The sequence below is a fragment of the Grampus griseus genome (assembly GCF_964374135.1).
Source record: "Grampus griseus genome assembly, chromosome: 4".
Taxonomy (NCBI): domain Eukaryota; kingdom Metazoa; phylum Chordata; class Mammalia; order Artiodactyla; family Delphinidae; genus Grampus; species Grampus griseus.
The window spans coordinates 73,545,534-73,557,867 of NC_138997.1; the positions used below are offsets into that span (position 1 = coordinate 73,545,534).

The 12,334-nt window shown below is 37.5% G+C and overlaps 1 protein-coding gene across 1 annotated transcript in view; it reads left to right on the forward strand.

The window, feature by feature from the left end:
* The window catches only part of TXK (TXK tyrosine kinase), a gene marked incomplete at both ends in the record, with an annotated part of 61,431 nt that overhangs the window by 29,744 nt on the left and 19,353 nt on the right, over nucleotides 1-12,334 (forward strand). Inside the window, 4 exons of the mRNA XM_082653946.1 lie at nucleotides 3,362-3,441; nucleotides 4,379-4,506; nucleotides 9,056-9,130; nucleotides 11,844-12,015. Of these exons, the coding sequence (XP_082510072.1) occupies nucleotides 3,362-3,441; nucleotides 4,379-4,506; nucleotides 9,056-9,130; nucleotides 11,844-12,015 (455 nt within the window). The remainder of the gene's footprint in view (nucleotides 1-3,361; nucleotides 3,442-4,378; nucleotides 4,507-9,055; nucleotides 9,131-11,843; nucleotides 12,016-12,334) is intronic.

A 12,334-nucleotide genomic window follows, 5' to 3' on the forward strand; every position in this document is an offset into this window, starting at 1 on the left:
CAGTAAGATTTCTAGCTTTTCTGGAATCAATTTTGATAAATTTTATGTTTTGCTAGCTAATTACCCATTTTATTCAAGTTTTCAAATGTACTTTATAGAGTCAAGAAGATTCTTTAATTTTTTTCTAGATGCTTATGACTTATTTTTTAATAGATTCACCCCATTATTTATTGATTAGGTTAAGTAGTACTTTATCTATTTTATTTTTTTTCCCTAGGCAACCAGACTTTGAATTTAATTACTTGCTGTATTATATTTTTGTTTTTATAATTTATTATTTTCTGCTTTTGTCTTTATTTTTTTTATAATAATGCAATTGATAAGGAAATTTAGTTATTTCTGAGATATACATTTTAAAGTAATAACTAGAATTATGACTTATATCGTTATGTCAGAACATATAAGATTTTTAGAAATTTCATGTAATGTCTGAAACATTTATATTAACATATTTCCATACAAATAACCCAAAGAAAGATTAGTATTAGTTGTTTTTTTTTTTTTTTTTTGTACTGCAGGTTCTTATCAGTCATCAGTTTTATACACAGCAGTGTATACATGTCAATCCCAATCGCCCAATTCAGCACACCATCACTCCCACCCCACTGTGGTTTTCCCCTCTTGGTGTGTCCATACGTTTGTTCTCTACATCTGTGTCTCAACTTCTTCCCTGCAAACTGGTTCATCTGTACCATTTTTCTAGGTTCCACATACATGCGTTAATATATGATATTTGTTTTTCTCTTTCTGACTTACTTCATTCTATATGACAGTCTCTAGATCTTTTCTTCTACTTTACTTGGGTTTATTTTATAATTCTTAACCTAACTTCTTGAGTTGGATCTGTTTATTTTGTATTCCTTTCATTTATTGATATAAATAATGAGACTGTGAATTTATTTCTGAGTATTGCCTGACCGATATAACAGAGGTCCTGATATGTAGTGTTTCCTTATTAATTTCTAGATTTTTTCATTTTAATTTGAATTTCCTTTCTTAATTGAAATATGGTTGACACACAATATTGTATTAGTTTCAGGTGTACTGCATAGTGATTTGATATTTGCATACATTATGAAACGATCACTGTTAAGTCACCATCTGTCCCTTTACAAAGTTATTACAATATTATTGACCGTATTTCTTATGTTGTATATTACATCCCTGTGGCTTATTTATTTTATAACTGGAGGTTTGTAATGCAGTCCCCTTCACCTATTTCATGCCCCCTCCCACCCCCTCCCATCTGGCAACCACCCTTTTGTTCTCTGTATCTATGAGTCTGTTTTTCTTTTGTTGGCTTGTTTGCTTTGCTTTTTAGATTCCACATATAGGTGACATCATGTGGTATTTGTCCTTCTCTGTCTGGCTTATTTCACTTAGCATAACACCCTCTAGGTCCACCCATGTCACAAATCGCAAGATCTCATTCTTTTTTTATGGCTAAGTAATATTCCATTGTATATATATGTACCACATCTTCTTTATCCATTCGTCTGTTGATGGACACTTAGGTTGCTTCCATATCTTGGCTATTGCAAATAGTGCTGCTATGAACATTGGTGTGCATATATCCTTTCAAACTAGTGCTTTCGTTTTCTTTAGGTAAATATCCAGAAGTAGAATTGCTGAATCATATGGTAGTTCTATTTTAAATTTTTTGAGGAATCTACATACTATTTTCCATAGTGGTTGCACCAATTTATAATTCCACCAATAGTACACAAGTGTTCTCTTTTCTCCACATCCTTGCCAACACTTGTTATTTGTTGTCTTTTTGATGACAGCCATTCTTACAGGTGTGAGGTGATATCTCATTGTGGTTTTGATTTGCATTTTCCTGATGATTAGTGATGTTGAGCATCTTTTCATGGGTCTGTTGTATATCTTCTTTGGAAAAATGTCTATTCAGGTCCTCTGCCCATTTTTAAATAGAATTGTTTGTTTTTTGATGTTGAGTTGTATGAGTTCTTTGTGTATTTTAGACACTAACCCCTCTTCAGATATATCTTTTGTAAACATCTACTCCCATTCAGTAGGCTGCCTTTTCATTTTGTTGATAGTTTCCTTCACTGTGCAGAAGCTTTGTAGTTTAATGTAGTCCTATTTGTTTATTTTCGCTTTTGTTCCCCTTGCCTGAGGAGACAAATCCAAAAAAATGTTGTTAAGACCGATGTCAGAGAGCATACTGCCTGTGTTTTCTTCTAGGACTTTTATGGTTTCAGGTCTTACATTTAAGTCTTTAATCCATTTTGAGTTTATTCTGGTATATGGTGTGAGAAATGTAGCTGTCCAGTTTTCCCATTGCAATTTATTGAAAAGGCTGTCTTTTTCCCATTGTATATTCTTGTCTTTTTTTGTCACAGACTATTTGACCATATAAGCGTGGGTTTATTTCTGGGCTCTCTATTCTTTTCTATTGGTTAAAAAATTTGACCAGAAAATGAGGCTTGTTTCTTGGTAAGCATCTGGAAAGAGAAGGAGAAGATGTATTATGTTCATCTTGAGGAGTCGTATCATGCTGTTTGGATTGTGCAGTTCTCAAGCAACCCACTAGCACTTGATAAGTGTAAGCTTTCACGGGTCTGCCAAGATTCTGAGATATTTTCCTCTTCATGAGTGTAAGCACACTTAATAAGGGGAAAACTTTTTTTACGGTATCAAACTAAACCAAACAGTCAACTTTAAGCTTATTTGAAAGCAATTTTCAGCTTTAGTGGAGTTTCCCAAAGAATGTCCATGGGGATCCAATTGATAATGTACCATCAAACTTATTATAATATTCTTCCCTCCTGCCATTTCTCCTTCTGCCTCTCCTGTACCCCTAGAGCAAGCAGAATGGCTGTCCTCGCTCTTCTCTCCAGACTCTCCCAAGTCTATTCTCTTTCCATGCACATCATGAGCTCTGGTCTCTCTTTCCATTCCTCATCTTCCCAGATGTATTCCTCTCTGCCTCCTTCACCCCCACTTACCATGTTGTTTCTTTTCCTCTAAAGAACAATCCTGTCAGTCTGTCTCAGAGTTCTTCTTATTCATCAGCTATTTTTATCTATTATCTTGATCAGTAGAACAAAAATAACTAAATGGTGGGGCACAAGGCTGTCAAATGCAGAATTCTTAGAAAAATCAGGAGCAAAGTTTTAAAATACTCATGCATTGCAAATTCTTGTCCCAATTATATTTTATTTTATAGTTATGACATTTAAGTCTATAAAGGGTTTAAGAGATAACATTGTGTGTACTTGTAAAAACAGTATCATCCTTTTATAGTAAGTCAGTATAGCTTTGGTTTTCATTATTGAGATGTTTGTCTTTCTTCCTAATAAGGAATAAACTTGTAAATGAATGAATTGTTTTGCAGTCTAAAGAAGGTGCATTTATTGTCAGAGATTCAAGACATTTGGGATGCTACACCATTTCTGTGTTTATAAGAGCTGGGAGGTAAGCAGTTGTGATTTTGATCTCTCTAGAAATAGCAATCCCTGGGACAGTCATTGTTATGGAGACACCATCACATAGAGAATGTAAGTGAGAGCCTAACATAGAAAATTGCTGGCCTGGAACTTGGGACAACTAATTGGTTCAAATTTTATCCCCTAACGAGCTCTGCATGTGACATTGGATAAGTTACTTAAACTCTCTCATCTCCTTTTCTCAAGCATCAAGTAAGGAGATTTGAGTAGTTGTAGAAGACACTGCTGGTGCGATTCTCTCCTCACCTTGGTTTACCCCTGGGTTACCCTGCAGAGGGCTCTCTTGTACTCAGAAAGCTTCCTGTTTCTTTCTGCCTGAGGATGTTCTCTGGCTGCGGGTTCTTGTGGTCCCCAGGGGTGGACTGGAAGTACCTGAGAGTTAGCTTCCTAGGTGACCCTCCATCCATGAGGAGTGGAGGATAAGCCCTTCAGCTCCTTTGCACTTTAGTGGGAAGACTCTGAGGTATGTTCCACAGACTCTCATCTCTTCCTAGAGGGATTAAGCCCCAGCTGCCCATAGCAAACCTGCTCATCAATACGCCCGATACTGGTTTTCCTCCCTCCTTTGTCTCACATCTCTCACAGTGCATTTATTCATTCATTGAACTGATACTTGATTCAATAAATGCTCATAAGTGTCCATTACGAGCTGTACATTTTTGGACACTAGACTTGTCACCTAGACAACTTTCGCTGAAGTTATGTTTGAATCTAAGACCCCAGTACCATAGCTGAGGAATTTTCCTGGGCTGGGGTTGCACCTGTTGAATTTAATCCTATCTGCTCTTCAGTGTGTAGTGTTACTAGGATATGAGTTTTAGAGGTGGAGTCCTGTTGCTTAATGATTGACTTGGTTCCATCGTGGTCTTTTGCTTGTTTATGAACTCACATTTTACTGATTGTAGAAGTATGGAGGCTACCATCAAACATTATCAGATTAAAAGGAAGGACTCAGGACAGTGGTACGTGACTGAAAGACACCTCTTTCAATCAATCCCCGAGTTGATCTGGTATCACCAGCACAACGCAGCTGGTAAGTCAGAAACTTCAGGCTGGGAGAGTCGGGGAGCCAGGCCCCAGAGAGGCAATGTATCTCTGGTCAGACACTTAACAGGACCAAATATCCCTGTAGAAATGTTTAAGAGTCGAAATACAACCTGTCTTCTGTGCAATTCTCCTCCTCATTGATGCGTTTTTGTTTTTTCTAGTCAGGTGGCAAGAGGTAGGTTGATTTTTTTTTACATTTCTGCCAGGTTAGAAAAATGATAGATGACAAGGAAGCAAAAGGCCATTTAGTCATTATGCATCTGTTCTTGAAATTTACATGGAGCTAAATGTAATAAAATTTCAAATGTCCTAAAGGCTCATTCTTCTTTCTCTTTACCCCTCTAAATTTGCTCTTAACTTTAGAAAGTTGCAATAGAAAATTACCCTTAAATGTCTCATTGTCTGTTCTTTCTTGTATGGAAAACAGAAAATGTTTTACACAGGACACAGCCTTACACAGTTACAATTTGACTTGAATATACCAGAGGCATATTTAACCCCCTTTCCCAGCTGTAATTTGCAATAATGGCTATTTTTGCAAACCTATCATCTATGGAAAGATATAGAATTCCAGAAAGTTCCACCACGATTACAACCACAGCTCTGGTCTTCAGCCCTCGTCCAACCTGTACTGGACTACTCTGAGCCTATGGGGGGAATCTCCTTACCTCAGTGTTATAGAATTTGGAACCCACTGTAACTTCCATATTCTTTTGACTTCTTGACATGCAGTACTTTTTTTAGATTTTTCTCATGAAAAGTTGTGATGCCCAAACAAATCCCTTTTGGAAAGCGGCCACTTTTCCATTACACTGGTTCTAAATATCAGGAATAAATCCAAGGAAGTTTTTATTCTCTTATGGAGTGAGTCCACCTGGGTATTCCTGATGGTCACTGGGCGTTTGGTTAGAGAGGAAGTGGCAACATGTCTGAGTGGGGCCAGTGAGGACATATTTGTGGTTAGAGATAGAAACCCTTAGAATCAGGAGTTTTCTTCGTCACGCTCTTCTTTCCCCTTCCTTCAAAGAAAAAATTTAAGAAACAGAGTGGTGGTGGTGGTGACGTTAAAAAAAAATACCGAGGCAGATCAGGATGCGCTGACCTGAAAAGATGTTAGTGATAAGTTGCTTAGTAAAGAAAAAAAGGTGCAAAACAGTATATTTATAGTCTTACTTTTGAAAAGTAAATATATAGAAATACGTGCATACATAGAAAAATCCTGTTACAGTTTAGGTAATAATTTTTAAACTAATAAGATCATAACAGACTACAAGCTGTTAATGTTTACCTCTGGGGAATGAGACTGGGGGTAAGGGAAACTTATTTTCTGCTTTGTAGATTATGCTAGGGTTTTAAAAAATTACAATGTATATAAATTATTCTTATAATGTAAGAAATACCACACAGATAACTTTTAAAATTAAAGCTAGATCAAACAATAAAAGAAAGAAAAACAGGGTTTGAGAACTTCTAACTACGGTGGCTGTTTATTAGGGAGAAAAGAAAGTAGACAAGAGATAAGACAAAGAGAAAGAAGGATGATAAGAGGAAAGGCATGGGACTCAGAAATAGTTGATATTTACTGAAGACTTACTTTGGACCAGACCCTATTTTATGTATATTTATTTATTTAATCTTCAGAGAAATCCATGAGGTAGATGCTGTTGATGTCTCTATCTTACAGAAGAGGAAACTGAGGCATGAGTTGTGCTCAAGGCACACCGTTAATAAGTATTTGCACTGAGATTTGAATTCACAGAAATCTTTGAAACCGTTGGAGCCGTAGAACCTACTGACTCCGGGGTCTGCGTTTAATGACTGTCATCTCCTCCAGAAAGAGGCAACTTAGATCATTGGAGGATCCAGATGAGGCTGTGAATTGAAACCCATGACTATCCCGTCTAGTTTTTGACTTCTGATCAATTTAGCTCATGACAGTCCATCTCTTTACCAGAAGTAAGGACAATGCAAAGAGAGTGACAGACTTTTTTTTTTCTATCAGAGAGACAAACCATCACTAAACCACTGGTAGTAATTCACAGAATAAAAACATTTGGCAAACAAAAACTTTGAAGTTAGAGGAAGGTGTTAGGGTCTTAAGGAAATTCCTATTATGTTCTTTATTTTGATCATGTGTTATAGAGTCCCAACTTCATGAGGGCTCTAACCCCAACTAGGTCTTCAGAGTCACTGGTAAGCATCCTTTCCTGTTTTCTGTTCAAACTTCTACCATTCTCCTCAAGACCCCCTTTCTAGTATTATCCACTGCCCATGAGTAAATTGCCTAACCATCTACTTCATTAAGAAAATTGAAGTCTAAGGGGTACAAACTATTATGTATAAAATAAGTTACAAGGATATATTGTACAACACAGAGAATATAGCCAATATTTTATAATAACTATGAATGGAGTACAATCTTTAAAAATTACGAAACACTACACTACACCTGTAACTTACATAATATTGTACATCAACTATACTTCAGTTGCATGATTCTCCTGCCTGGTAGACACAGATACCTGCAATCCCACATGCCCTGAACTTCAATGAGGAAATGGAGCTCTTCATCTTATACTACTACTTTCCTTCCAAATTTACTCTTCCTGGTGTATCATCATCAGATAATCGTATCATCATCTTGCCAATTACAGGGGCTGGAAACATGGAAGTCAGAATAGATACATCCATTCTCCTTGCACTTCTGATTAATTATCAAGTGCGATGAATTTCATATCCTATATATGTCTCATGGAGGTCCCTGCCTCTCCCTGTGTACTGCCCTAATCATTGTTCACTTAGATAATTACAGTGGCCTCTTCACTGGTCTTGTCGCCTTCAAGGTTGACTTCCCCTCATCCATCCTCTATACTGATGCCAGAAGGATGTATCAAAATGTAAATCTGACTACACCACTCCCTTATTTAGGATCTTTCAATGGCTCCCTCCCACCTGCAGGAAGATGTAATGCTCCTTCGCAAAGCATACAAGGCCTTGACCACAACCAGAATATAACCTACCTCTCATGTATAATTTCTTGCCCCTTCTACCTCTCACTCTTTGCTCAAATAGCTCTTCCTGCATCATACCTCTAAGTATCAATATCATCTCATGCTACTACGTCTGCCTACAATGTGGACTCCTTTTGTCAGATCCATCTCAGGTATCATCTCCTGACAGAAGACTTCTTTGAATCCAACAATGTGCGAGGTGCTCTTCCTCTGTGTCCCAGAGCACCTTGCGTATCTTCATCACAGAACTTACTCCTTTTACATTGAAATTGCCTCTCTCTGCCTGTCTTCCCTCACTGAGATGGAGCCCCTGTGTGTAGAGTCCTCATTTTCTTCATCTTTGGTCCTCTGGAATCTTTGGGATCTACTTAGAGAAGTGTCTTACACACATTGGGCACTTAATAATGCTGCTTTCTGTTCTTATGTTGGCCAAGTTTGTTCCTGTCTTCCAGCCTTTGCACATGCTGTTCCATCTGCCTGGAATGCTGTTCCTTCTGATCCTTGTAGGATGGCTACTCATCCATGAATGTCAGCATAGCTGTCATCTTGTCAGAAAGGCCTTCTGTGGGCACTCATTCTAAAGAAGCTGTATTTCATCCACTCTACTTCATCTGCTTCATCGACTCATCATCTGCTTCTTCTTGTGTGTGCATGTACTTCTTTATTTTCTCTGTTCCCACTTGAATGTAAGCTTCATGAGAGTAGGGACCATCGCTGTCTTACTCACTGCTGTCTCCCACCATGTAGATAATGCTTGGCACAAAGCAGTCTTTCAAGAAATGTGAGTTGAAGAAATAAATAATAAATGTTTGTTGAACAAAAACTGAAATTGACTCTATGGAATACTACATGTGGACCCAATCAAAAGAAGTCTCATTACTCTACCATGCTATTAAAAAATAATAATAAACTACTCTCAAGAGGAGGATGGGGAAATGGGTACACTTAGACACTGTTGGTGGTTGAATGAATTAGTACAAACTTTCTAGACACTCTTTGATCATGAAGTCACATTTTAAGAAATTTATGCCTGAGGCAATAATTTGAGAGGTACATACAGATATATGTTCAAAAATATACAGCATATTTTACAATAGTGAAATCTTGGAAATAATATTAAGGTCTATTTATAGTCATTGACACATGTCAATTACATTTTGAGTGTAAAAATCTTGGAGCAAAACATTTACATTGCTGTGAAACATATCAGATGTTTCAAACACGCATAAGGAAATTTTTGCGAAAATGTTCACCAAAGTGATAACAGTGTATCTCTGGATACTAAGATTTTGTAAGGGACCTTTATTTCATCTTTGTGTTTTCTTGGATTCTTTAGTTTCTATTCAATGAGCATATATTATTTTGCGAAAGGTGTTTTTCTAATGGGAAAAATAAGCAAACAGACTAACTGTAGAATGCTTTTTTGCCTGATCTATTTAAGGAATAGCACTATATTCTAGTATATTTGGCTTTTTCTTTTGTGCTAGTAACTAGGACTGAAATGCTGACTTTTTTTCTCCCCAGGGCTCATGTCCCGTCTCCGCCACCCAGTTGGGCTGATGGGCAGTTGCTTGCCGGCCACAGCTGGTTTTAGCTATGGTAAAGTATGCACATGTGCTCAAGTAAAAATCAAATCCAGTGAAGAGCCTATCCCAAGTTCCCTCTGTGTTCTTTAAATTCTCAGCTCTTTTGAGGTAGAGCCTGTCTAGCTACATTTCTCCTCAAAGTTTAAATCTCCCTTCTGAGATGTTTAAATATATGCAGCTCCTAAGGGCATTTAAACTTTGGGGGAAAATGTTTCACTTTTACTTCAAATTTCATTATACATTATTTGGAACCCTTTTGATAAATTCCAGTTCTTTTTATTTGAACGTTTGGGTTGTTGCTCTCTGGTTATGTGGGTGGCTGGGAAATGACTTCTCCCCAAGAGAACCTGCTAAAATGAGTTGCTAAAAGTGTCCTTGTCACCTTTTTCGAATAGAACTTGGACCAAGTTTGATTTGAACTATTTTCTAGTGAATGTGATAGTTGCAAATCTGTGAGAATAAATAAGAGCCAAAGAATCCTGCTTTCTAATTTGTTGATACTTTATTTCCTTAAATTTATCTCATTAGGGGGACTCAGAATATACTGAAAAAAAAAGATAACACAATTATTGTGTAGCAGATAAGCAGGACTGAGGGTCGCTGTGAATTGGGCTGGAAAGGTGATTTCAGGGTGTTATGGGTGCCTAGATTATTCCTCTGCCCCATAAATACTATATGTTTAAAAAATTCTATCATTAGCCATTTATCTAAGTTAAACATGGTCGTTTTTTTTTTGTTTTTTTTTGTGGTACGCGGGCCTCTCACTGTTGTGGTCCCTCCCGCTGCGGAGCACAGGCTCCGGACGCGCAGGCTCAGCGGCCATGGCTCACGGGCCCAGCCGCTCCATGGCATGTGGGATCTTCCCGGACCGGGGCACGAACCCATGTCCCCTGCATCGGCAGGCGGACTCTCAACCACTGCGCCACCAGGGAAGCCCAAACATGGTCGTTTTTAATTAAAAAATAAACTTTTCAATTTTTCAATATCCAGAAGAGTGCACAGTTCGTAAGTCTAGAGCCTGAGTAATGTTGTCTGGTTTTGACTACCTTATATAAATGAAATTGGACACCGGGCATCCACGTCTGGCTTCTTTCTTCCATCCTTCCACATGTGAATTCACCCACCATGCTGGGTGTGGTTGGTCCACCTGCATTGCGGTGAACTGCTACGTTGCATGACTACACCGCAATGGATTTGCCCATCCTTCTTCAGATAGCCTTTTGGGTTCTAACCAATTTTTGGCTTTTCTAAATAATATTATTAGGAACATTCTTGTATGCCTTTTGATAACGTTTAACACACACATATGCCCCGACAATGATGGATATATACTTAAAAGTAGCATTGCTGGGTCGTAGAGTATGAACATACTCAGATTTAGTCAGTTTTGTAAAGAATTTATACCAGATTATACTTTAATGAAGAGTGTATGGACGTCTCAGCTGTTCCACATCTTTGCCCTTGCCAGTATTTGGTATTCTTGTGGTTTTTGTTTGGTTTGGTTTCTGTTTTCATTTTAGCCAATCTGGTGCATGTGTAGTGGTATCTCATTTTGGTTTAAATATGCATTTCCCTGATGACTAATTATGTTGATCAACTTCTCATAGGTTCAGTGACCATTTGGACATTCTCTTTTGTGAGAGAATATACTATTCAAGTTATTTTTAACCCTTAAAGAATAGGATTATCTGCCTTTTCCTAATCGATTTATTCTTACTTTGAATAGGAATTCTTTGTTGGTTTTATGTTTTAAGAAATATTTTCTCCCCGTCTGTGGCTTACTTTTTCATTTTCTTAATGGGGTGTATTTGATAAATAGGATTTTTATGAAATTTAATCTATCAGTATTCTCCTTTATAGTTATATTCTGTTGAATAAATCTATGTCAGTCCCAAGGTCATGAATATATTCTCCCATGTTATTTTAAAAACACACCTACTATTGGGAAGGGGAGTCCCTTGCAAAGCCTGGTGGTACAAGGGGTCACTGGCCATTACAATTCTTTTAAATGCATTATTTTAAAGTTCCAGCAGATGGTGGTGTTACTGTATAAAAGTGGTTACTAAAAAGTTAAGATTTAATTCTCAGTTTTCCAAAGGGTTATTTTAAAAACAGTTCTTTTTTTCTTGATTTACTTCTGTAGAGTGAGAAATATTCAGTAATGCAAGCATCATTTCAAACGTACACTTAGATATGGGTTAGAATCTTAATATTGAAAATATTTATCAGGTGAATTGATTAGACTTTTCGCAAAGGAGAAAGGGCAGGAAAGCCCTTTAGGGGTGGAAGTGGGCAAAGAAACAATAATAGAAACTGAGATGGGGGACCCCAAATTTTATCTAATCTCACAAGTTTACTCACCAGGATAAAAACAGACTGGGGACATAAATATTTAGGCTCCAGGTCTGGTTTCGGCAGGTTTAGTTTAGAAAGGCACAGAACTGTTTCATCCTGGGTCTCTCTGGAAAGAGAAAGCATGTTTTGATATCCATAATTCCTCTCCAAGTAAGTGAGGTTTGTATTTTTATACTTGAATTCTGGAATTATACTTTTAAGCCACAATAAGAGTATTAAAAATGGTTACAGGTCCTTTCCACTCATTTATAAATTTTTTAAACCTCTCTGAAAAAGAAGAGAATAGGTCAAGAAAATTCCTAAATCTTTTCTAGCTCTAAAAATTTAACATGTTTTTCCTTATTTGTAATGTGCATGTTTTACTTTTCCAGAAAAGTGGGAGATAGATCCATCTGAGTTGGCTTTTGTAAAGGAGATTGGAAGCGGCCAGTTTGGGGTGGTCTATTTAGGCCAATGGCGAGCACATGTCCAGGTAGCTATCAAGGCCATCAATGAAGGCTCCATGTCTGAAGAGGATTTCATTGAAGAGGCTAAAGTGATGATGTAAGTACATACAATACCCAGATAAGTATCGTGCAACATCCTGGTGTCATGGAAAGAACACAGATTTTGGAGTCAGTCACATCTGGATTTGTGTCACAACTCTGCCCAAACTAGTTGTGGGACCTGGGCAAATTATTTGACCTCTGTGTGACCTGGGTGAGTTATTTCACTTTTCTAAGCCTCAATTTCCTCACCTGTAAAATGGGGATAACAATACCTCACTCACTGGATCAGTGTGTGAATTGAATGAGATAATGTATGAAAATGACAAGTAGATGTGTTCTTTTCAGCTCAATAATAGGTGCTTAATGACTACATT